Source organism: Mus caroli, unplaced genomic scaffold (assembly GCF_978045245.1).
Source record: "Mus caroli unplaced genomic scaffold, Mus_caroli_1 scaffold_9, whole genome shotgun sequence".
Lineage (NCBI taxonomy): Eukaryota > Metazoa > Chordata > Mammalia > Rodentia > Muridae > Mus > Mus caroli.
Genome location: NW_028227264.1, coordinates 72,843,118 through 72,869,393, shown reverse-complemented (window position 1 = coordinate 72,869,393; position 26,276 = coordinate 72,843,118). Strand labels below are relative to the sequence as shown.

Below are 26,276 nucleotides of genomic sequence, written 5' to 3'. Positions count from 1 at the left end.
CTGTGCTTTAACTACAACTTACGTAGGATATATATATATATATATATATATATATATATATATATATATATATACACATACACTGTATGTTATAGATTACAAAATTTGTATAACACTAAAAGAGCACCCATATAATTTTACAGTTTCTTATATACTATTATAAATGCTGAATACACTATTCATGCATCTGTCTAAACTTTTTTTCCAACAGAAGTAATTTTCATGATTTTTGCGATGTACTCTACTCCCATGAGTAAATCCTAGAAACAGAACACCTACATGTTTTTAGTCACTAACAACCAACTTTCCTGAGCTCAGCTCACTTCCAAATTTCTTACCATGCCCTAATGTAGTTGCCCTTGAAGTTTTATAATAAACACAAATTTAATAAAATCAGACTATGTGGGTTTTATCTTTTGACAGAAACAGCTGTGAAGTCTCAGAAATACATTAACAAGCTCTGTCAAAAATGTATGGTTTAAAATTGCTTAGAAATTTCAGAGTGTAGAGATGTTGACCACAGCTGCCTCTGAGCAGTAGAGTGAGCAGACAGTTCAGAGCACACTGTATCACTTAGTAGCTCATATTTTATTTTTTCCTTCATATAATATTCTATAATAGTATGTTAACATCTGATTTTAAACCACAGAATTTGATTTTTGATTGATAAATTGGAGGTTTTTTTTTTTAATCTCAAATCAAGAATTACAGTCTTACCATTCAGATGTATTACAATCTCCTACTTGACTGCTTTTTTGAAAATCTATAATTTTGTTCAGAAAATTGTCCAAATATCATTAAGATTGGGAGATTAAATATAATATTTGAAGCTGTGTCTAACATGGATATGGTTTATATTTTTTTTCCTGTAAATTTTCCTTTTGTCTTGAATTGTTTCCTTTTTCTTTTTCACTATAGTTTCTCAACTTGAGCTCTCAGCTACTTTAGACTTAATAATAAGATGATGGGCTGTAATGGGCTGACAGCTGTATTCTATGTGAGCTTGGAAGTAGCTTTGCTCCCAAAATCCACTGCACCCACACAGTTATCCTCCCTCATTACTCACATTGCGCTCTCTCCAAGTTCTTCATAGAGATGTGCTCCTGGGGGTGGTGGTGGTGGTGGCGGGGGCGGCGCAGGCACAGCTGGTACAGGAGCTGCAGGCTTGGCTGCAGGCATAGCAGACTGAATTCTTGCGGTCTTCGTGCACTCAGCCTGGCGTCTTGAGTAGAGTAAGGTTGTCTTGTAAGACTCAGTTTGGAAACCACAATCAATAGGCTATTGTCTTAATAACGAGGTTCTGTTATCAGGGGATCCACTTAAATTATACACAAATATTTGAACTACTAAATCGATATAACAGAAGCGTTCTTGTGTTCCATATGTAAATATTTGCCCCCCCCCCCCCAAGGAACAGCAGAATTCACAGAAGTAATGGCCAGGATACTAGTGTTAGAGGTGATCTGTGGTTTGAAATGTCACAGACAGTAATTCTTCTAAAAAATTAAGCAATCAAATTTTAGAAATGATTAGAATATACTTTTACCTTTCATGTTAGTGTTGTAACAAGTTGTCTAAAATCAGCTTAAACATGCACACATACGTATGCACATGCACACATACGTATGCACATGCACACACACACCTCAAAATAAGCCCAAATAATTGCTAAGAAAATAATACACAGTCCAGTATGTTATTACAACTTGGTTGATATAATCTGCGATTTCTCATTTTTCTATCACATATATTCATGTGCAAAATATTTGTAATCATACTTACACTTTAAACCTGTTTTGGAAAGCAGTGTGCAAGAAGAAGAGAAAGTGACATTAGAAATATTGTACTAATGGCTTTATAAAGTGATCTGCTATAAATTATATGCAGTTTACTGAATAAGCTCTTAATGACAGTTAATGATTCAGGGGGAGAAGGAAGGACTTCAGTACAGCGAGTGAATGTGTAGCCCCTCATTATTACCGGTGCAGACTTACAAGTTACAAAAACATTTACCACAAAGAAATAAATAACTGAACCAAAGGAAGAAAGAAAAACTGTAGTAAATCATGGAGCTGTGAGTTTCAGTTCTAATAAGACTATGGAAACTTGAGGATGGCCTGATGTTTGTAAGGGCTTGTTTCTTTACGTGGAGAAATCATTGATTTTACTGGTATAAGGATCTGATACACGCCTTTGAGGAGCAGTCCAATGAAAATGGAGAAAGAGCACCAGAGAATAAATGTGGAAATTAGGAACATCAGATTAACTGCAATAATTGATTTGTTAAAGAAACACAGAAACCCTGTCTCAAACGAAAAAGAAGCATTAAGCTTAACTGTAGCTATCAAACGTTATGTCTGCAACTCCATAGGACCTTTGTGAGGAAAGTATCCATTTACCACCTTCACCTTGAATGTTTCAAGGCAGAATTAACTCACTGGACTCAATTTGAGAGACAGCTGCTTAGAGACTGAAAAGATGGTTACAATGATGGCAGGGTTTTGATTGTCAGCTTGACACCCATAGGAAGACAGGAGAACTGATGCTTTCAGACCGACCTGTGGGTGGTCTGGTTAGAGTTTCCGCCCACTTCTCACAAGCTAGCATCCCCTGAGAAGAAGGTACCACAGCTGGGAAGACTCCTCCATCAGATTGCCTGGAGGTAAATCTAGGGGACATTTTCCCTATTAAGGATTGATGTGGGAGAGCCTGGCTCACAGTGGCCAGTGACATTCCTGAGAATGTATGCTTGACCTTGTTAAGAAAGACAGGGGAACAAGAGGCTGGAAGTAGGCAGAACCCCTCTGCTGTCTGTTTCAGATCCTGCCTCCAGGTTCTTGTCTTGAACTTCAGACCTGGCTTCCCTTGGTTATAGATTATAACTTGTAATCTTTCTTCCCCAAGTTGATTTTGGTCAGTGTTTTATCTCAGCAAAAGAAAGCAAATTAGGACAGAAAGGTTTCAGTGTCAGAATACGTTAGGAACATCTTAATACTTTCCCCTGTAGGTATTTTAAATAACGAATAGCATTTCAACCATTATTTCTTACATCAAGCATTTATGAGAGTTATTCTAATTGTCCATTATTCACTTTTTTGTGGCACCCATAGGGCTCCTCCTCCTCCTTTTAATAAAGTCTCCTTTTTTTTTTTTTGTCCAGAGCTGAGGACCAAACTCAGGGCCTTTCACTTGCTAGGCAAGTGCTCTACCACTGAGCTAAATCCCCAACCCCCTTCAGTTTTTAAAAAATGACTACCAATAGGGACACATTTCTTTCTAATTTCTCATACATTATATCAGGCTGGATGTATGCCCTGCTTACTTCAAATTGCAGGTATTAAAATACTTAAGTTCCTTGACCACTTCCCAGATGTTTAGTAGTTTTGGCACAGGCAGGAAAACATGACAGAGTAGTTACACCATCAATAGTTTGCAAACACTGAAGCTACTTTACCAGGTAGCATCCCGAATACCTTCCAGAGAATATCCACCCAGCAACCGCATACTCACTGTCGGTAGCTTACTAAGACGACCAAGATGGCTGGGATGCAGCAGAGGATGATGATGAAGGCCAAGGCCAGCAAGGCCCCTTCTGTGTACCCCAAGCTTTCTCCTCGCTTCTTGATGCTCGTCACTGCCTCAGGCGTCCGGATCTCCAGAATGCGCCCTCCTTCCCCGTAATACGGCTGGAAGTCTTTATTGATATCGAGCAGTTTGCCGTCCAGGAACCTTTTGTTGTGTAACAGATTGAAAAACTAATTACATTCAAAGAGAGAAGGTGATTTGACATTAAAATACATAAGGGGGAGGGGGAATGGGATGAGGAATTATGGGAGGGAAGACTGGGAGGCAATGGCTGGAATGTAAACAAATAAAACAATAAAAAAAGACATCTTTTAAGACTCTGGATTTAAAAAGCAAACTGTGTGTGATGATTAGTATAAATTATTAACTTGAGACCTGGGAAGCAAGCACAGTTGTGAAGGATTGTGTGGGTTAGGGTTAGTCTCTGGGAATGGCTATAAACTGTTGTGTTCTTGGTTTAAGGCTTGTATTATGTTAATTGGGTTCCCAAAATTGCAGGCAGAATACACATGTAAGACTCTGAGGGTCCCTGCCCCTAGTTGGTTTTGGTAAATAAAACTGCCAGCAGTCAATGGCTGGGCAGGAAGACAGAGGTGGGACTTTAAGATTCACTCGCAAGGGGACCAAGAGGAAGAGGGATTTAGAGCTGCCATGCTGGGAAAGGAATAGCTGCCAGGACTGAGAGTTATAGAAGAGTGAGCATAGCAATCTTGTAAGAGCTGGGGAAGAGCAGACCTAGTTACCCTCTCCCCTCCCAACTGGGTTTAGGACAAGAATGGTAGAATATAGATTTTACTAAGTAACATCTCAGGGATATCAGAGGGGAGGTGTTAGCTATGTGTTGCCAGTGGCTCAGCCATTGAGCTGTTTAAGATATTAAAATAAAAGGGTGCATGTGAATCTTTTTTCTGGAAAACCAGAACATTGGGATGGGTAGCAATGAACATGTGCCGCCACTGCTGGACAATTTGAACAGGATTAATCAACAATGAAAACGATTACACTGAGAAGGAAGACCTACCCATGATGGGTGGTACCATTCTTTGGACCTGGGATCCTGGATCGTATAAAAGGAGGATGTGAGCTGAGCACTCCTGTGTTGGTTGCTCTCTTTCAACCGTGGGTGTCCTTGATAAGTTCTGTCCACACTCAGCCTCCATGACTACTCTACCACAGGGGACCATAATCTGGTATTGTAAATAACTTTTCTCCAAGTTAAGTTTAGTCTCCTTAAGTTGTTTTTGTCACAGTTACTGACAGAAACTACAGATAATAATTATACACTGCTTACTCTAAGAAGTAAGAAGAAAGGTTGTGAACACCCTCATAGTAAACAAACAGGAAGGTTTAAGTAGAGACAGGCTTTATCATCATGACAGGATACAGGAGAAGAGTGTGAGTATGTGTTTTTATGTATTAATTAAGCAAAGGAAAATACAAGCTGAGCATGGTGGTACATGCAGCAATCGCTGAGCTGGGGAGGATGAGACAGAGAACCACCAGGCCCAGTTCTGATTTCCACCAGGCAGTTGATAGCCCTTCCATGAAAGAATCCCAGTGGCCCCATCAGCCAATAGAGTCTACCTGTTTTCCTAACTAAAAATTTCCATGTGACAATATAAGGTAATTAAAATGCTTGTGTCTGTCTCTCCTCTCTGAATCACACACACACACACACACACACACACACTATATATATATATATATATATATATATTTAAGATATGTATTTTAAAGTATATATTAAGATATGTAACATGTATAATATATAGTATTTCTTAAAATAATATTATATATATATGTATATACACACATATACTCATATTATATATGAGGTTCAAACCCAGCGACAGGCATTATGTCCAGGAATCTGGTAATAAATTTGCTAACTATTATTACTAGTTTTGTTTTCTATCTTTGAACTAAAGAATATACACACAGACACACACACACAGAGACAGAGAGAGACAAAGACAGAGAGAGACAGAACCAGAGGAGATGTTCAGATTTCAGATAATAAAAATTGAGAGAAAAATCTTATTGTCCATGGCTGAGCATTATTTATAAGCAACAATTATCAGACCTTGGAATATTTTGGTAAAGCTAAATTTCCATTCCTGTATTTTAATGCTAATATCTACATTTTTGGTCTTAGAGTGTGAGCATGTGTGTTTACAAACAAGCCATAAAGTATTTATGAAAAATTCATAGGCTTCAAAAGTCAACAGTTTACTCAGATAGTTCAAGAAAATTCTAAATGCCTAATTTTATCTCTTAAAAAATTAATTTCATTTTCTATGTTCTTTTGTGGTTTGCTCTTCTTGATATTTTATCCTAAATTTTCATGAGTGCTGTTAAATTGCATCCCAACCATTTTTTGTCTTTACCACCAGTTAGCATCCTTAAAATGCAGACACATTTCTTTTTCTAAAATCTTGTGATCTATTACCAAAATTAAAACAAAATTATATGGAACATAAAGGAGGCTGGTAGATTAAAAAAAAATCTAGGGAAAGTTCTATTAAGAACAACTGTCAGAAATAAATGTATGAACCCTCTTTTAAAGTCTCATATGAACTGTGTTTACATATGACTATATATCGATGTACATTTTAAATTAAAATGAAGTTTAAGTAAAACATCTTCCCAACGATCTCAGGACACTAGATGTCACTAGAGTCCATCAAAAAACTGGATGAGGAATTAAGGGAATTAGAACAACAGTCAATGGAATCTATGTAATAACATTCTATTTAAGATTTCAGCCTTTCTTTCCTGGTTTTGTTTCTTTTCTTCTTCTTCTGTACTCTTCTGCCTTGTCTCCTTCCTCCCAGTTCCCCCCCCCCGCCCCGCCCTTTCCCATCCTCCTCTTTCTCCTCCTCCTTTTCTTCCTCCTCCTTTTCCTCTTCCTCCTTTTCCTTCTCATCCCCACATCTCTTTCTCTTTTTCCTTTGGATTCTGCTATAATATATAATGTAGAGCTACATGACAGTAATTTTTTCCTTTACTGAGTGAGTTCTTCTGATTCCGGACATGAGATGGGTTTGTTGTTTGTTTTTCTCTTACCATAGAGTTGTGTGGAAGAAAGCTCAGTTTCTTTCTAACCTTCAAACCTGCTGAAGTCCTTGAGGCAATCACCTCACCAGGAGTCTATTTCCCTTTCAACAGCCTCTTGAATCAAGAGTGTGGAGTTCCTTTGCAGAGGTCTCAAAGTGCTGTTTTGGTCCTGACTTCAGCAGAGTCCTGTTGCCCCGGAGGCTCCTGACCCCAGTCCAGCCCATGCAGGATTTCGGTTATCCGTAAATAAGAATCACCTATAGGTGCTACTCTTCCTACATGGAGGTGAAGTGCAATAAAAACCACTTACTTAAAAAGCTCATTTCTGTCGATGGCTCTGTTGGTCTGCGGGTCGATGGCATAGACAGTCAGGTCGCACTTGCTATAGTCTTCTAGGGAGTAGGCGTCTCCATGGCGACGGGCACCTATGGACTCCACCACAACCTTGGCACCAGGAATTTGCTCCTGCACGTAGCGATCCAAAATCCTAAATATAAAATAACGCATAAATATGACATTCTGATGGACTTAGTGATGGGATAAAAAAGCAATCCTCTACCTGAAATGGCATTTAGTAAATGACAGCTGGTTCTCACTAATGTTTACTGGAAAATGCCTAGATGGGTTTTCGATGTTCAATTCCCAATGATGCTAGAAGCTGAGTTTGTGAAAGAGGTTATTTATCAACCATGTGCTATTTTTAAGTCTCAAGTCCTGAGTTTATGTCATCATTTGAGTATTTACCTGGTTCATGGAAAATGTCATCTATAGAAATGAAACAGCCTCTGCTTTAGGAATCACAGGACACGGGGACTCTCCACCCACGTTATATCATAAATGACACCTCTACAGGAGTGTCTGACACTCCCAACATGGTGGACGAAGAGGACACCCATTTCCCCAGGGTTATAAAGATCCTCAGAACATAGTTGCAATGGAAGAATATAGACAAATTTTGTGAGTTTACAAGATTAAATATTGCATAAAAATCTCAGAAGCTAGCTATGAAAAATAGAAGAAATTTAAAGAAGTGTTATTATCTTATATGGAAAAAGAAATAATTAGAAGAAAAATAGAAATAATGTTAGCCATTAGATCATTTCTTTAAAGTATAACTTTTCTCTAGTTCTATAACTTGCTTTTAATTGGGAATACCTATTATTAACATTTGTTGTTTTCTATATTCCTATAAATAGAAATTCTTTAATAACTTTATTATTAAAACATTATATCATTAAACACTTGTAGAACACATTAGGGTATATATCAAAGACTTATATTTAAATGGAAATGTATGAACAATAACCATATATGGCAACTCCTTTTGAGGTAGTGTCTCACTGTGTAGCACAGGCTGACTTAAAGCTCAATCCATAGAACACAGTCTTTCACACAGAAATCCTTCTTAACCCAAAATACCATCGTTCTTACATCTTTTCTTTTCTACTTACTGCCTCCCTTTCATTTTATGTTCCTTTATGTTATAGTGAGACATAGGGAGATTAACAAAGTTAGCATCTTAGTAAAAAAATTTTGAATTCAGTGTATGTATGTGTGTGTGTGTGTATGTATGTATATGTATACACACACACACACACACACACACACACACACACACACACACACATATATATATATATATATATATATATATATATATATATATATATAAAACAATGTGACATAATATTGTCTCTGTGCATATTATTGTACTATAAGGCTTTGTAAGTTTCCAGGAAACACCCAAAAAAATACAAGGCAGTAAAATACCTTTTCACTCTTTGTAGAGTCTAGAGAATGGTCTGCAGTAGCTAGCCTGGCTTTTGATTTTGAGTGAGTGCAAACAGCAGATAAAGAGGAGCAACAAGAACACAGACAAAGCCAAAGGTGTGATCTTTGCCAGGCACAAAGTTAGGAGTCAGGTTTATAGGCACATTCAAGATGACGTTTAGGGATTATAGAATACATGATAGTAAAACTTCTAAGATCAAAGTTCAACCTACTTAAATTAGTGAAATTCCCTTAAATTATTGCTCTGCTCATAGTGATATCTACGAGGGCCATATTAAAAGAAAATAATGTATTTCTAATCAAAAGTTCATCTCCAATGCTTAGGAGTTTTGTGTAAGCTTTATCTAAATATTATACAATGGTTAAAAATACCAGGACCAGCATAACTGATCTCCTTCTGGATGTGTGCTGATCACAGATGGAGGTCTATCTAATATGACAACAGGGGTTAAAAGGTAAATATTTTGCCCTCACCTTCCAAGGTTAACTAGAACCCAGGGAACTGGGGCAGTGTCTCTTAAAATTGTCCTGTAATTCTTGGGAGCCACCTGTGCTCTTGTGCAAGAAATCCACGGAGACCTCACTGGGGAAACTCTAACCAGTGTCTACAGCATAGGAAATTTTCCTCAGTGCTTGCAAGTGAAGCTACATCCAGGCATGGCCTTTAACTCATTCTCACTCAGATGGAATAACCATTAAATGGATCACTAAGAGAGCTAGAAGCTCCTTCTAAGCCTGCTCACCCTTGAGGACTAGACACTCAGCTGACTTAAGCATTAAAAGAAAAAAAAAAAAGATGGTTAATTTTCTCCAATTTCTTGACCTTAAATACCCAGATTGAAAATATAACCAAAAATTAAAGTAAATAGTATGTTTTTATAACAGTCTGAGGGATTATGGTTCCTAAATATTAGACTTAAACCCACTAATAATATTGATTAAAAGAGTTCCACATATAAGAAAGAGCCCATGACATTGACTCAATTCAACACTGCAGTGCCTACTTGCTACCCAAAGAGATAGATCCACTGTTGTTTTAACTTAAAAATCAAATGATGATTAAATCCATTCTTTCTTATCCCCTCTGGATGCCATCTGGAGGTAACTCACAGTGTGATTCTAGTCATTCCAACAGCTACCAAAGTATCTAAAACAGATTCTTGGTTCAATAGAGTTCAGGCTTAGACACTAAAGGAAAGTGCAGGGTTAACACAGCTTTGGAGGAGGAATGCTTTGTGAGCTTTTCAAGAGACTCTAATGGACTTTGATTTGGACTGGTAACACACATACACCCTACATCTTTGGCTTCTCCTGGTTTCCTGCCTAGGTCTTGCAATGCTAATAACTCTTGTCTTAACTTTTCCCTCACATTTCTTGTGTAGGCATTAGTCAAGAATTCCTTTCCTCCCTACAGCACTTTTGAGGTCCCCTAGATAGGCTCATTAGAGGGGCACCCCAACTGCCATGTCTGAAAATCCCACCCAACAGTATGAAGTCAGCTTTGGTCAGTGCCCTGATTCCCTGAATGGTACCTCTAAAGAGAGGAGGATAATAAGAAATAATAACAGGAGAGGACACAACAGACAGTTTAAGCATAGGGACCTCAGTTCATGTCCTTGGCCATAAGCTGAAAATGTCCTTGGTTCTGTTTTGACTGGAGGTCCCAAACTTCCAGAAGTTCAGAGAATGGAGAGTCTTGGTGGAGATCTAACATTTCAGTTAGACAGGTCAACAACCTGATTAAGCGATCACCCTCAGAAAGGTGGGTACCCCTACAGTATGCTAAAGAGACAGGAGGAATAATTAGCATTTTAATGAGATAACATAAAGCTTTTTCCCAGAATTCCCATTCTCTAGCACAGTAGCTGAGAAGGCTTTGTAAGTCTGCCTGCTTTTCTGCCTTACTCAGAAAATAGTGACTTTTCATTTTCTTTTCTAAGTATGTGCTTTCCTTAATGATTTGAGCTTCACTTTTTCTCTGAAGCTTTCCTCCCCCATGTAGCTCCTTATTGAGCATGTGACTGGCCTCCACACAGGCTTACCTCCAAAACCACAAGGCATTTGCCCTTTTCCGTTCCATATTTCTCTTCTAGGAACTTGCTAAGGTTTACAGCTTGCCCATTCTGTATTTTTTCGTTTTTAAACTCAATAAAAGTGTCCTTGAGCTACCTTTGGGGTCCATTTTTAATTTTTTTATTAACAAGACTAAGAACCGTAAAAGGTGTCCCTGATACCTCAAGTAATGCATAGTGATTCTTCCTGGTCTCCTTGACGTTTGCACCCACAGCGTGAATCTTCTTGGAGAAACTCACAGCCGTACTCTGGGTGTGTCTTTCTATGTGTCCCTCTCTGTTTACATTCACAGTTAAAGTCTGTGTTAGAACACCAACTCTATTTCATTAAACAAAACAAATCTTTAATACACAATCCATGCAAGCCAGGCATGACCACACACACACAGGCTTGCAATCCTAGGATTTGGGAGGTAGAGGTAGGGGGAATCAAAGGCTCAAGGTCATCACAGATAATTTGGTCTAGATGAGAACTGTCTCAGGACAGACGACAGAAAGAGAGATAGAGAAGGGGGAGAGGGATGGGGATGGGGGCTGGAAGGGGGAGTGGGAAAGGAGAGGGAGGGAGAGAGAGCAAGACAGAGACAGAGTGAGACAGAGAATGCAGCCCATGCTTCCTTGAGTTGATCTTAATTGTGCTAGGATTATTGGTGCATGCTAGCATCCTGGTTAAATTTATCTGTAGATTAAATGCTCCTTCTGGGATACATCCTTGAAGTATTTCAGAGAGCAACATATTTGAAAATGTTGGAACATCTTGAAATAACATTGTTTCAAATATCAAACTGACCTACTTTCTGCTCTATTAAAAAATTCATTGCCTTAAGAGTCCAGCCTGTGCTATATTTTGCCCTTATTAAAGAAAAATTGCAATCTTAACTTTGGAAGAAATTTGTATAACAGTGCATGCTAGGAGATACTGCCAATTATAGTGAAATGTTTTGTTTGCTTGATTGATCTCTAACTTTGGTCGGCCAGACACTGGAAGCTTGTCTCATTAAGTGCGGCTTTCTTTTACAGCTGTCTTACTCATTGCCTTCTTCACTTCTCAGGTTCTTTCTAATGAGATTACCCAAAGATACTCCCAACATGGAGGACTCATGGAGAAGAGAAAGTCGATTTCCAAACATTTCACAATGCCTGACTGCAGTATCCATGGATGGATAGGGAAAGAAGCCTCGACCCATAGTTCAGGATTTTCTTTTTCCCTGAGAGAATTATGCTCACAATAATAATAAAATCCCAATAGTCCCATAAAACACACAAAATGTGAGAGGGGCCTCCATGTCAAATCGCTTTATAATTTTGTCATTTTGTAGGTAAAGATGGCAGAGATACAGTAGGTATAGAATTCAGAGGTTTGGCTTTCAGCGTTCTGTTCTTTTATATATCATTTGCACAATATTAGATTAGTAATTATAAGTTTACAAAAATTCAAGTTCTTTAAATATAAAATACTTATGTTTAAATACAGCCAATTTATTTATTTTATAAGTAAATAAATTATATGAAAAAATAGAAAATAGAAAATCATTGCCTGCATGGAATTGTGTATTACTAACTAAACAGGTTAAAATTCCTCTCTCCCATCCCCCAGTTTTTATTGGACAGACAGTGTTCCACAAGATTTGATTGAAGTCAAACATCTGTATTAGGGAGCCTCTAGCTTTGATCCAATTGAAGATACTAATTAATTTGTGAATTATTAAAATTTAAAAAACCCTCCACACTTTTCACTTGTACTGTTAATTCAAGAATCACAAACAATGTGGACATGTGGTTAAAGCATTATAAAAGGCGGCTGTGGATCCCAATGCCTTAGTATAGCAGTGCATAACTTACAGGTTGCATTAGGGATGTTTTGGGATGTTCCAAGGATATTTTTCTTATATGTGCACAGTGATTGCACATCATTCCAGAGAGAGGAAGGTTCAGTGAAATACTCAGAGTGTATGCTATTCAAAGTCAGGTTGAATGAAGAATGCTTCACTAATTCCTTCAAGGTTTCAGAGATGCCCCCCAATAAATAAAGCCTAAAAATAAACTGTACCCCTTAAGATGTAATAATGTCTAATATCTGAAGGACAGTTTTGATGTGAAATATATATTATGAGACATAAATGAGTACTAATTTGAGTTCTTTCTATCTTTTTCTAAAATATATATATATAAAGCTAAAATGTTTTTCAAATGATAACATGTCTTATAAAAAGTATATTTTCCCATCTTATATATCTATATACTAAATATTTGTTACATTTATCTTTATTATGTTCTCTCTGTATGGTTAAATGTTTTCATTGTTCCCACAACATAGAAATCAATGTGAACTACACACCCCTTTCTGATATTCTGATTTAAGTGCTGTTGAAGAATGTCTAAAAACAAAATTGTTGGATCATAGCAGTGTTTAATTTTTAAATGTTTTGAAAGAGTTCCTCCATGTTTTTTATAGTTGCTATATCCTTTTAAATCACATTCATAGTATCTATAACTATTCTACTTTCTGCACAACCCCACCAACACTACATTTTACTTTGAAAATATTCTAAAAATAAAATCTATCCTCAAATGGTGAAGGTAACTTCCTATTGTGACCTTGGCATGCCCATGCCATGGTTAGCTGAACTACTGCTTCCTATAGCTGTTGTCTATTTGTTCTTGAAGAATGCTCTTTTTTGAGTCACTTGATCATTTTTATTGGGTTATCGTATATAAAATTTAATGTGGATAAAAGATTCAAATATAAAACTTGAAATAAAAAAAAAACCAGAAGGTCATATGGGAGGAAGTTCTTGGTACTAGTCTTAGCAATATTTCCCCTGAATGTCACACAAAAAGCACAGATAATGAAACAAACAAGCAAACATAAAACCATGGGACAAAGCAATCTACACAGTTTCTGAACCAATGAGAGGTCAGCAGAGTGAAAGGCATATGAGGGGTATGTGTGAACTTGATGTCTAGTGAGAGCAGGTTCCAAAAGAAAGTGTGAAAAGTTTCGTCCACATGACCCCCTCACCCTTTCTCCCCCATGCTCTTCACTGTGTAAAGGAATTGCCTTTGGAAGAACAGAAAGGAATTATACTTGAATTTCACTGAACCTATCACACAGGACAAAAGAAAAATGGCTGCCAATTTGAGTAAAAGGTGGACGTAAGAATGAAGATGAGGGGGATGGAGATGAAGAAGATGCAAACTGGGATGATGAAGGAAGGAAGGAAGAGAAGCACGAAGAAAAGTAGGAAGAAAGAAGGGAAGGAAGAATTCATTTGGGCACCTTTAACAGAGCACTGTCACTTAGACACAAATCAATGCATAATTAAAACTACTATCTACTCCTCCTTAGAGCAAAAGAGCTCTTTCCCCTGCCCTGGTCCCAAGTGACCCAAGGTGGACCACATTTTCACTTGTGCTCTCCAGTCACATTCTTATGGTGCTTGCTGCAGGCCCTTGTTACAGATAGTCTTGCTGTAGGCCTTTGGTGCTATCTGGTGACTGCGTTCCACCCTGATTTCTGTTCTCAACCTGATCCTGCAGCTTCAAAACTCTCCCAATCCATCTCTCTGTGCTGAAGCTTGTTCAGTTCAGTTTCTAGCACCTGGGAGCTGCTGGCATGTGGGGAGCATTTTAATGGGAGCAACAGAGAACCCCTTGTCCTTCTCTTAATTGCTTCATGGTCACATAGACCATGCAATTGTCCTATTCCCTCAGTCTTTGCAATTCTATGAATCCCACATTTTACATTGATGTAAAATTGCAATAATTTTTACTGCCTTTGACAGGAGTCTGTGTTCTTGGTATCAGTTTAGTCATTAAATTTGCAGTGAATAAGAACTCTAAGAACTTAGAAATTACAAGAGTGACTTTCAGAAGGTTTTTAGACAAATAAACTCTGCTACAACTGTTAAGAAACTATTCTGATATTAGGAAGCTTGAAGATAAAACCAGGAACTGAAAAAGAGGGGCAGGGTGGCGATCTTTTTGATTATTGGATAAAAGACTGGGATCTGGATCCCATCTCTGACTACAATAGAGAAACATCCTCAAGTCTTCAAAAGATCATAAGATTACTACCAAGGCAAGGTGTTCTGATAAAGAACAAAGAACAAAGAGACAGTATTTCCCCATCCCTTAAGACAATGCACATACCAGAAGCCAAATGTGGTCAACATTATCCAGAAAGGACCCCCATGCCTCTGTCAGGGATGCTGTCTGTTCCAGAGACACGAAGAAATAGCGTAAAGTCCACTAAACATGTGGGCTGGCATAGTGCTCTCTAGGCTATTGCTCTCTCTAGCTCTCTTACCTTTCTTTCTAGGGTGTTTCTCGTGTTCTGTATAACTATGCTTATCTTCTCTACCAAGCTCTATGTGTCTCATTTGCATTAATTTAATGGAGAACACAAGGATGAGGGACTAGGGAAGAGTCAAAGTGACATCCCAGTAACACACACACTTACTGAAGAACTATTCAGTGATAAAAAGAGATGATCTACATAACCCTGAAACGGTGGAGCAACCGTAGATTTTTATGAAGGAAGTCAACTTGAAAAGGCTGCATACTGAATAACTCCATTGTCCTTCGGTTTCCATGGAGATGGTTTTAGAACTCCTTGGGAATTACAAAGTCTGTGGATTTTCAAGTTCTTTGTGCAAAATGTCATAGCATTTGCATTTAATCTATTCACCTCCTGACAAATGACTTGAGCCATCTTTTACCTGACTAATTATAACTAATACAATGCATATGCCATGCAGATAGCTGCTGCACTAGTTTGTCTATACATGTTCAATATAAATGATGTTTTTGTAGGTTGGTTAAATAGATACATAAGGGAAAGTTTACATTACATTCTGGACCCAACAAAAACACAAATATAAAAAGCAAAGAGTATGTTCTAGGGATTGGCTAAGGGAAGTTTGACATTAAAATGTTGTACACAAATCATTACACTTGCATCAGACAGTTAGAAACCTATTTTTCTAAGGGTGAATGAGATCTGGGTCCTTACATGAGCTACAAAGTGACTTAAAATGAATGACAGATTGATTGGCATCTCCTCTTTCATTTCACATGTGTCATTTACTATGGGTCAGGCTCTGCTTGACTCATCACGGAAATTTTAACCACAAGTAGTATCTAACCTATCTCATCTCCCTTCAAGAGTGAAGCCAAAGGAAAGGTCAATGTCCTGAGCCAGCATCAGTTTCCAGGAGGAACAAGAACACACAGATATCAGACTGCTCTGCATATGAGGGGGGAATGTCTGATAGGATAAAGTGGTATGTAACAGAAGTACTCATCTAGAAATCAGATTAGTCCTCTATGGTGATGAGACCAGTTCATGATTGACAATCCATCTGATCACCTGTTAGGGTACCAGGAGACAATGATGGGTCAGTGATGTGCTGGATCACTCCTTGACTAAATTTACTTAATTATTGTGATGACTTGTATATTCTCAGGCTAGGGAGTGGCACTATTAGAAGGTGTGGCCCTACTGGAGTGAGCATGGCCTCATTAGAGTAGGTGTGTCACTATGGGTATAGGTTTTAAGACCCTCATCCTAGTACCTGGAAGCCAGTTTTTTGCTAGCAGCCTTCAGATGAAGACGTAGAACTCTCAGCTCCTCCTGCACCATGCCTGCCTGGGTGGCTGCTATGTTCTTGCCTTGATGATAATGGACTGAACCTCTGAACCTGTAAGCCAGCTCCAATTAAATGTCCTTATAAGAGTTGCCTTGGTCATGGTTCACAGCAGTAAAATCCCAACTAAGACAATTATCAATTATGAATACTTTTTGTCTTCTATTGGAACCTAAAGCTCATGGCAGCAGCTAGAAGGTAAACTTTCTTCTAGAAAGCTAGAAGGTCTGCTTTCCCTCATTCATCTCTTTAATCGGCATTTTTGGGGTGGCTGGTCTAGCTTAGTGTGTTGAAGCTGCAGGAGCAAATATTGTTTAAATCCATAGAATGTATTAGGCACAGAGTGAGTCATAATGTAAATTCTGAATTAGTGATAATTATGTCTCATAATGGCTCAAATGTATATAATACACCATAAGGTTGTTTATATTGATAACCCTGGCTAAGATAGGCTCTTGGAAAAATCTCCATTATTTCCTTTTAACATTCTCTAAAAAATGTTTAATAAATTCTAGTGGTGTTTGAAGCATAGAAGTAAAACGTATAAAATATATGAAGTCAGAACGAGGTTAATCACAAAATCTTATGAAAAAAGGTTTTTAGTCAATTAGTACTTGAAAGATGAAGAAATAAACATGAATCATTAGGTCATGTGTTCTTTGAGAAAGACATTTAATATTGAATGAGAGTGTGAATTTAATAATATGAATTCCAATGTGAAAAAGAATGCATTGGCATAAGACTCAGAATGTGTACAGGTGCATGAGAGATGACATGATATAAGTGTGTTTCACCAAAACTGACAGTAATTCCTGCTATATGTTCATTTATCAGATAGTTACATATAAGTGAGCATACTGAGGACTTTTTTATACTGAAAATACTCCGTGTGATATTAATGATGAATGTATTAATGTACAGAGTTAATAGTCTTAGTTACCCCTTCTTCAGTATGAATAAATACAACTATTACATATATAATACATGTGTATATATATTATGCATGTGCACTTATACATATTACATATACACATATTTACCATACATAGGCAAATGTCAACCACTTGTCTATGCATTTGACACACAGGAAAGAACTATAATAGCATCAAAACTATCCTGACTTTGTAAAGTTAATATAAACACTGTAAGACTGGTGTAAGATACCATTGGGTATCATTGACTGTTTCTTGTATGGTCATGGAATATTTGTCTTAGTTTCACTAGTTTGAACACAGAGCTTCTGGCTTGTACTGTTTTAATATGAGGATTTATTCAACATTCTGTAAATTCAACAATGGTGCTTGCTCATGGTCATGAACACATGCCATTGGGTGACTGTGTTTCTTAAGTCACTCCAGGATACTTTAGCATCACATAGGTTTAGATGGAGCAAAAATAAATGAGAGAATAACTGTAGTACTTATCTAAAAAGAATGAATTGAAGATGACTGGTCCATAGCACAAAGAAACATTGTCCTGGACTTAAGTTCTCAGCAGTAACATGATTATTTAAAATACAAGTACTATCTTTAGCAGGAGCCCGAGAGTAGGATTCCCACAAGGAATTCTGGGGTTGCATGGCTAGAAGTACAGCTCTGTGATGCTGATCTAATATTTAGAGCCAGTGTGAGAGAGGAAGATCATCACTCTATCAGCATCATGTATGAAAAGTGGCTTCATTCTGCTCTAATAGGCATTGATGTGCAATATGAATGGAGCAGGATGAACCTGTGACCTATACCCTCCTTTTCTAGGTCTCCTCTAATCCATTTTTGAAGGTTGAGAATGTCTTACTTTGTTCTCCAGGGTGGCCTTCAACTCACAGTCTTCTCCCTCAGCCTCCCAGTGCTGAACTAACAGGTCTGTACCCCCATGTCTGACTTCCTTAATCTTTCAAAGGCTTCTGCCTATTCATATTATATTTTACATTAAGGAAAGCATTTTTTTTTAACTCACAGGAATTGATGCATAGAAAAAGTAAGGTGTTTGTCTAAAAAGAACACACAGGTTCTGGCTCCAGGAGGTCCCAGATTAGAGTCAAAGTAAAGGACTTTCAAAGACGAGGACAGAGATTACAATTCATTCTGAGGAGAGAGACAGACAACACAGACAGGCAAGGCCCAGCAAGAGAAGGGACCACATGCTGTAACAGGGATATAACCCCATGTCTCATGTAACACACAGTGTGTCCCACAAAAGCTTTCAACAAACCTAACCATCCCCTATGAAGGTGAAGATTTTAAATAGAAAAGCCTTCTCTATTTTCTTCAAAGTTATCCCTGAATCTAATACCAACAATTTTCAGTTTGTTCCATAAAACAAAAAGTGAAGAAACAACTACTAAAGCCATTCCTCAAAATAATGTTATCGTGTTACCAAAACCCAACATGATGCAATAGCAGCAGCAGCAGCAGCAACAGCAACAGCAACAGCAAAAAGAACAACAACAACAACAAAACCACAGGCCAATAAATGCAAAAATTCTCAAATGAACAAGAGTCTTTCTGAGGATGCAAGGTTGGTTCAACACACAAAAATTCATATTATGTGGACAGACAAATATTGATAGATTCAGAAACAGAATGTGAAAATGTTCAACAGGCCTTCATGACCAAAGTCTTGGCAGAAATAGATGAAGTATGCTTGTAGAAAATAGACTTTCTCAGCTACTTATATATTACTGTTATAAAATGTCATGACTGGGGTTCCTTACAAAAGAACACATTTAGTTTGGGATTCATGGCTTTAGATAGTTAGAGTTCTTGAGCATGTACAATGAATGGTGGGGGAGCCTGGAAGGCGGCAGGCAGGCAAGGTACTGGAGTAGTAGCTAAGAGCTCACATCTTGAGACACAACCACAAAGCACAGAGGAAGAGACACTGGGGATGGTGTAATTAGTCTGAAACCTCGAAACTCACCCCCAATGACACAGCTCCCCTCAAACAAGGCCACACTTCCCAGTCCTTCCAAGCAGCCTATCAACTGAGGATCGAAAGTCAGGAAAAAGAAATCCATGGCTGCCATTTTTATTTGAACCATCACAACATAATGGAAATTATGTCAAATGGGGAAAAACTATAAGCATTGTCTCCAGAACCAGGGATGGACTATGGATATACACTTCCTTCTGTTTGATTCAATAATGTGCTTGAAGTCATAGGTAGAACAATAAGATGAGGGAAATACACAAAATAGTTGGAAGTAAGAGAATATGACATCAAGCTGTCCCTCTTTGCAGATGGCAGGATTCTATACTTAAAAGACTCTTTAGAACCTAAAAAAAAAAAATCTTCATAGATATGTTAGAAAGTTTCCATAAGATGGCAGGTTACAGTTATCAGTGGTCTTCACATATTCTCACAACTCACAAGAGAAGATATTAGGAAAATTATCTCATTCATAATAGCTTCAAAAAATAAAGTACATATGAATACATTTAAGCAAGAAAGTGAAAGACCCCCGCAGTGAAAAAAACCTTCAGGACACTGCAAAAAAGAAAGCAAAGATGAATTTGGCAGAATCAGTGGCATGGAAATAGCTATGTTGCCAGAAGTAATTTACAAATTCAATAAGATTCCCACCCAAATGCCAATGTTATTTTTCATAAAACCAAAAAAAAAAAAAAAAAATCCAAGAATTCATATGGGTCCACAAAAGTAAACACCAAAGCAATGCCAAGGATAAAGAACACAGACAGAGGTGTCATGGCACGTGGTCTCCAATTACACTACAGAGCTTTAGCAACCAGCAAAGTCAGCCTGATACAGGCATACAAAGACAGGCAGACTCAATTTGAAAACAAATTGAGAAGCCAAATATAAGCTGGCATAGCTAGGAGAACCCATACATAGCTGTGTCCACCTGACATTTGGCAAAGGTGTTAGCAACATGCAGTAGAAAAAGAGTATCCTTAATAATGCTGGAAGAAAACCCACCATTGAAGAATGAACTCAGATCCATATCTTTGGGAGTGCTTTTTTCCCTCTGCCAGTGGGACTGTAAACCAGTGGAAACCTCATGGAATTCAGTATGGCGATTTCTCAAAAATTCAAAATAGAACTAACCCATGACCCAGTTATGCCATTCCTGGGCAACATCCAAAGGTAGATTTTTTTTTAAAGGAATAATGTATAGTTATAAAGAAAAATGAGATCATAAAATTTACAGGAAAATGGATGGACACAAAAAGTTAAATGAGGTGACTGGAACTCAGGAAAAATAGTAACAACAACAACCAACCACCAAACACCCAACCAAAACAACAACAAACCCAGCATATTCTCTCTCATTTGCAGATCCTAGCCCATTTGTAATGATGGTGTGTATGTGTGTGTGTGTGTGTGTGTGTGTGTGTGTGTGTGTAGTCTTAAAAACTAGAAGGCACCAAGAGAGGGCAAGAACAGGTTATGAGAAAGGAGAGTAGAGGCAGGGCAAGGGATCACACCGACCATGAAAGAGACAAAGAGATTGGGAAATGGCAGTAGCAGGGAGGTAGGGCATCTACTGAGACATACTTTGATTGATTGCCCCCGCCGCCCCATAGATCTAAGCCTTTTATGCTGATTTAACATAAAAATAAAAAAGTCAGGTTTGATGAAATGAATTTCCTTCCATCAATTTCTGGCTCCTGGATTTCCAGAAGGCCAGTAAGACAAACAGACAAACAAATGAATAATAAAGAAACTTCCTGGGCTGGTGAGATGGCTCAATGGGTAAGAGCACCCAACCGCTCTTCCGAAGGTCCAGAGTTCAAATCCCAGCAACCACATGGTGGCTCACAACCATCCGTAACGAGATCTGGCGCCCTCTTCTGGAGTGTCTGAAGACAGCTACAGTGTACTTACATATAATAAATAAATAAATCTTTAAAACAAAACAAAACAAAACAAAACAAAAAAGAACCTTCCTGCTGAGTAGGGCCACAAGCCTCTTCCGGTCAAACCAGCACCGGGGTAGCTAGGGTGCAGGGTCGGCTGACACTCGCCAGCTACCCACAACATCCGCCACAGGATCTTAAGACTTCTGGTGAGTGGAACACAGCTTCTGCTCCAATCCAATTACGGGCAGGACCTGAGACTGCATTAGTTAGGGAAGCAGAAAACTGGCCTGAGAAGGGCCACAAGCCTCTTCCGGCCTGACCAGCACCTGGGTAGCTAGAGCGCAGGGTCGGCTAACACCTGCCAGCTACCCAAGACACCCGCCACAGGAACTTGAGACTTCTGGTGAGTGGAACACAGCTTCTGCTCCAGTCCAATCACGCGGGACCTGAGACTGCTTTGGTTGGGGAGGCAGAAATCCAGCCTGAGTAGGGCCACAAGCCTCTTCCGGTCAGACCAGCACCTGGGTAGCTAGAGCGCAGGGTCGGCTGACACCCGCCAGCTACCCACGACACCCGCCACAGGATTTTGAGACTTCAGGTGAGTGGAACACAGAGTCTGCTCCAATCTTTAAACAGTGACAAAGATAACAACTAACCCCAGAGATTACCAGATGGCGAAAGGTAAACGTAATAATCTTACTAACAGAAACCAAGACCACTCACCATCATCAGAACCCAGCACTCCCACTTCGCCCAGTCCAGGGCACCCCAACACACCGGAAAAGCTAGACCCGGATCTAAAAGCATACCTCATGATGATGGTAGAGGACATCAAGAAGGACTTTAATAACTCACTTAAAGAATTACAGGAGAACATGGCTAAAGAGTTACAAGTCCTTAAAGAAAAACAGGATAACACAATCAAACAGGTAGAAGTCCTTAAAGAAAAACAGGAAAACACATCCAAACAGATGATGGAAATGAACAAAACCATACTAGACCTAAAAAGGGAAGTAGACACATTAAAGAAAACCCAAAATGAGGCAACACTGGAGATAGAAACCCTAGGAAAGAAATCTGGAACCATAGATACGAGCATCAGCAACAGAATATAAGAGATGGAAGAGAGAATCTCAGGTGCAGAAGATTCCATAGAGAACATCGGCACAACAATCAAGGAAAATGTAAAACGCAAAAACATCCTAACTCAAAACATCCAAGAAATACAGGACACAATGAGAAGACCAAACCTATGGATAATAGGAGTGGATGAGAATGAAGATTTTCAACTCAAAGGACCAGCAAACATCTTCAACAAAATTATAGAAGAAAACTTCCCAAATCTAAAGAAAGAGATGCCCATGAACATACAAGAAGCCTACAGAACTCCAAATAGACTGGACCAGAAAAGAAATACCCCGACAAATAATAATCAGAACAACAAATGCACTAAATAAAGATAGAATACTAAAAGCAGTAAGAGAAAAAGACCAAGCAACATATAAAGGGAAGCCTATCAGAATTACACCAGATTTTTCACCAGAGACTATGAAAGCCAGAAGATCCTGGACAGATGTTATACAGACACTAAAGAACACAAATTCCAGCCCAGGCTACTACCCAGCCAAACTCTCAATTAACATAGATGGAGAAACCAAAGTATTCCACGACAAAACCAAATTCACACATTATCTCTCCACAAATCCAGCCCTTCAAAGGATAATAACAGAAAAAAACCAATACAAGGACGGGAACCACACCCTAAAAACAACAAGAAGGTAATCCCTCAACAAACCTAAAAGAAGACAGCCACAAGAACAGAATGCCAACTTTAACAACAAAAATAACAGGAAACAACAATTGCTTTTCCTTAATATCTCTTAATATCAATGGACTCAACTCCCCAATAAAAAGACATAGACTAACAAACTGGCTACACAAACAAGACCCAACATTTTGCTGCTTACAGGAAACTCATCTCAGAGGAAAAGATAGACACTACCTCAGAATGAAAGGCTGGAAAACAATTTTCCAAGCAAATTGTATGAAGAAACAAGCTGGAGTCGCCATTCTAATATCTGATAAGATTGACTTCCAACCCAAAGTCATCAAAAAAGACAGGGAGGGGCACTTCATACTCATCAAAGTTAAAATCCTCCAAGAGGAACTATCAATCCTGAATATCTATGCTCCAAATACAAAGGCAGCCACATTCATTAAAGAAACTTTAGTAAATCTCAAAGCACACATTGCACTTCATACAATAATAGTGGGAAACTTCAACACACCACTTTCACCAATGGACAGATCATGGAAACAGAAACTAAACAGGGACACAGTGAAACTAACAGAAGCTATGAATCAAATGGATCTGGCAGATATCTACAGAACATTCTATCCTAAAACAAAAGGATATACCTTCTTCTCAGCACCTCATGGCACCTTCTCCAAAATTGACCACATAATTGGTCACAAAACAGGCCTCAACAGATACAAAAATATTGAAATTATCCCATGTATCCTATCAGATCACCATGGACTAAGGCTGATCTTCAATAACAAAATAAATAATAGAAAGCCAACATTCACGTGGAAACTGAACAACACTCTTCTCAATGATACCTTGGTCAAGGAAGGAATAAAGAAAGAAATTAAGGACTTTTTAGAGTTTAATGAAAATGAAGCCACAACATACCCAAACTTATGGGACGCAATGAAAGCATTTCTAAGAGGAAAACTCATAGCTCTGAGTGCCTCCAAAAAGAAACTAGAGAGAGCACACATTAGCAGCTTGACAACACACCTAAAAGCACTAGAACAAAAGGAAGCAAATTCACCCAAGAGGAGTAGATGGCAGGAAATAATCAAACTCAGGGGCGAAATCAACCAAGTGGAAACAAGAAGAACTATTCAAAGAATCAACCAATCAAGGAGCTGGTTCTTTGAGAAAATCAACAAGATAGATAAACCCTTAGCCAGACTCACTAGAGGGCACAGGGAAAGCATTGTAATTAACAAAATCAGAAATGAAAAAGGAGACATAACAACAGATCCTGAAGACATCCAAAACACCATCAGATCCTTCTACCAAAGGCTATACTCAACAAAACTGGAGAACCTGGATGAAATGGAGAAGTTCCTAGACAGATACCAGGTACCAAAGTTGAATCAAGATCAGGTTAATGATATAAACAGCCCTATATCCCCCAAAGAAATAGAAGCAGTCCTTAATAGTCTCCCAACCAAAAAAAGCCCTGGACCAGATGGGTTTAGTGCAGAGTTCTATCAGACCTTCAAAGAAGATCTAATCCCAGTTCTTCACAAACTATTCCACAAAATAGAAACAGAAGGTACTCTACCCAACTCATTCTATGAAGCCACAATTACTCTGATACCTAAACCACAAAAAGACCCAACAAAGATAGAAAACTTCAGACCAATATCCCTTATGAATATTGATGCAAAAATCCTCAATAAATTTCTTGCTAACCGAATCCAAGAACACATCAAAACAATCATCCATCCTGACCAAGTAGGTTTCATCCCAGGGATGCAGGGATGGTTCAATATACGGAAATCCATCAACGTAATCCAGTATATAAACAAACTCAAAGACAAAAACCACATGGTCATCTCCTTAGATGCGGAAAAAGCATTTGACAAGATCCAACACCCATTCATGATAAAAGTCTTGGAAAGATCAGGAATTCAAGGCCCATACCTAAACATGATAAAAGCAATCTACAGCAAACCAGTAGCCAACATCAAAGTAAATGGTGAGAAGCTTGAAGCAATCCCTCTAAAATCAGGGACTAGACAAGGCTGTCCACTTTCTCCATACCTATTCAACATTGTACTTGAAGTCCTAGCCAGAGCAATTCGACAACAAAAGGAGATCAAAGGGATACAAATTGGAAAAGATGAAGTCAAAATATCACTCTTTGCAGATGATATGATAGTATATATAAGTGACCCTAAAAATTCCACCAGAGAACTCCTAAGCCTGATAAACAGCTTCGATGAAGTAGCTGGATATAAAATTAACTCAAACAAATCAATGGCTTTTCTCTACACAAAGAATAAACAGGCTGAGAAAGAAATTAGGGAAACAACACCCTTCTCAATAGTCACAAATAATATAAAATATCTTGGCGTGACTCTAACTAAGGAAGTGAAAGATCTGTATAATAAAAACTTCAAGTCTCTGAAGAAAGAAATTATAGAAGATCTCAGAAGATGGAAAGATCTCCCATGCTCATGGATTGGCAGGATCAACATTGTAAAATTGGCTATCTTGCCAAAAGCAATCTACAGATTCAATGCAATCCCCATCAAAATTCCAACTCAATTCTTCAACGAATTAGAAAGTGCAATCTGCAAATTCATCTGGAATAACAAAAAACCTAGGATAGCAAAAACTCTTCTCAAGGATAAAATAACCTCTGGTGGAATCACCATGCTGGACCTAAAGCTTTACTACAGAGCAATTGTGATAAAAACTGCATGTTAATGGTATAGTGACAGACAAATAGACCAATGGAATAGAATTGAAGACCCAGAAATGAACCCACACACCTACGGTCACTTGATCTTTGACAAGGGAGCTAAAAACATCCAGTGGAAGAAAGACAGCATTTTCAACAAATGGTGCTGGCACAACTGGTTGTTAACATGTAGAAGAATGCGAATGGATCCATTTCTATCTCCTTGTACTAAGGTCAAGTCTAAGTGGATCAAGGAACTTCACATAAAACCAGAGACACTGAAACTTATAGAGGAGAAAGTGGGGAAAAGCCTTGAAGATATGGGCACAGGGGAAAAATTCTTGAATAGAACAGCAATGGCTTGTGCTGTAAGATCGAGAATTGACAAGTGGGACCTCATGAAACTGCAAAGTTTCTGCAAGGCAAAAGACACCATCAATAAGACAAAAAAAACACCAACAGATTGGGAAAGGATCTTTACCTATACTAAATCAGATAAGGGACTAATATCCAATATATAAAAAGAACTCAAGAAGGTGGACTCCAGAAAGTCAAATAACCCCATTAAAAATGGGGCTCAAAACTGAACAAAGAATTCTCACCTGAGGAATACCAAATGGCAGAGAAGCACCTGAAAAAATGTTCAACATCCTTAATCATCAGGGAAATGCAAATCAAAACAACCCTGAGATTCCACCTCACACCAGTCAGAATGGCTAAGATCAAAAATTCAGGTGACAGCAGATGCTGGCGAGGATGTGGAGAAAGAGGAACACTCCTCCATTGTTGGTGGGGTTGCAAGCTTGTACAACCACTCTG

General features: G+C 38.4%; 1 protein-coding gene across 3 annotated transcripts in view; it reads right to left on the bottom strand.

Annotated features, from left to right (window-relative positions):
- Positions 1-26,276, bottom strand: part of Pcdh15 (protocadherin related 15) — a 933,441-nt gene that overhangs the window by 17,663 nt on the left and 889,502 nt on the right. For all 3 annotated transcript variants that reach the window (XM_085842876.1, XM_085842877.1, XM_085842878.1), the window contains 3 exons: positions 6,953-7,129; positions 3,511-3,729; positions 1,067-1,222 (listed from right to left, as the gene is read on the bottom strand). In XM_085842876.1, coding sequence (XP_085699002.1) covers positions 1,067-1,222; positions 3,511-3,729; positions 6,953-7,129 — 552 coding nt within the window. The remainder of the gene's footprint in view (positions 1-1,066; positions 1,223-3,510; positions 3,730-6,952; positions 7,130-26,276) is intronic.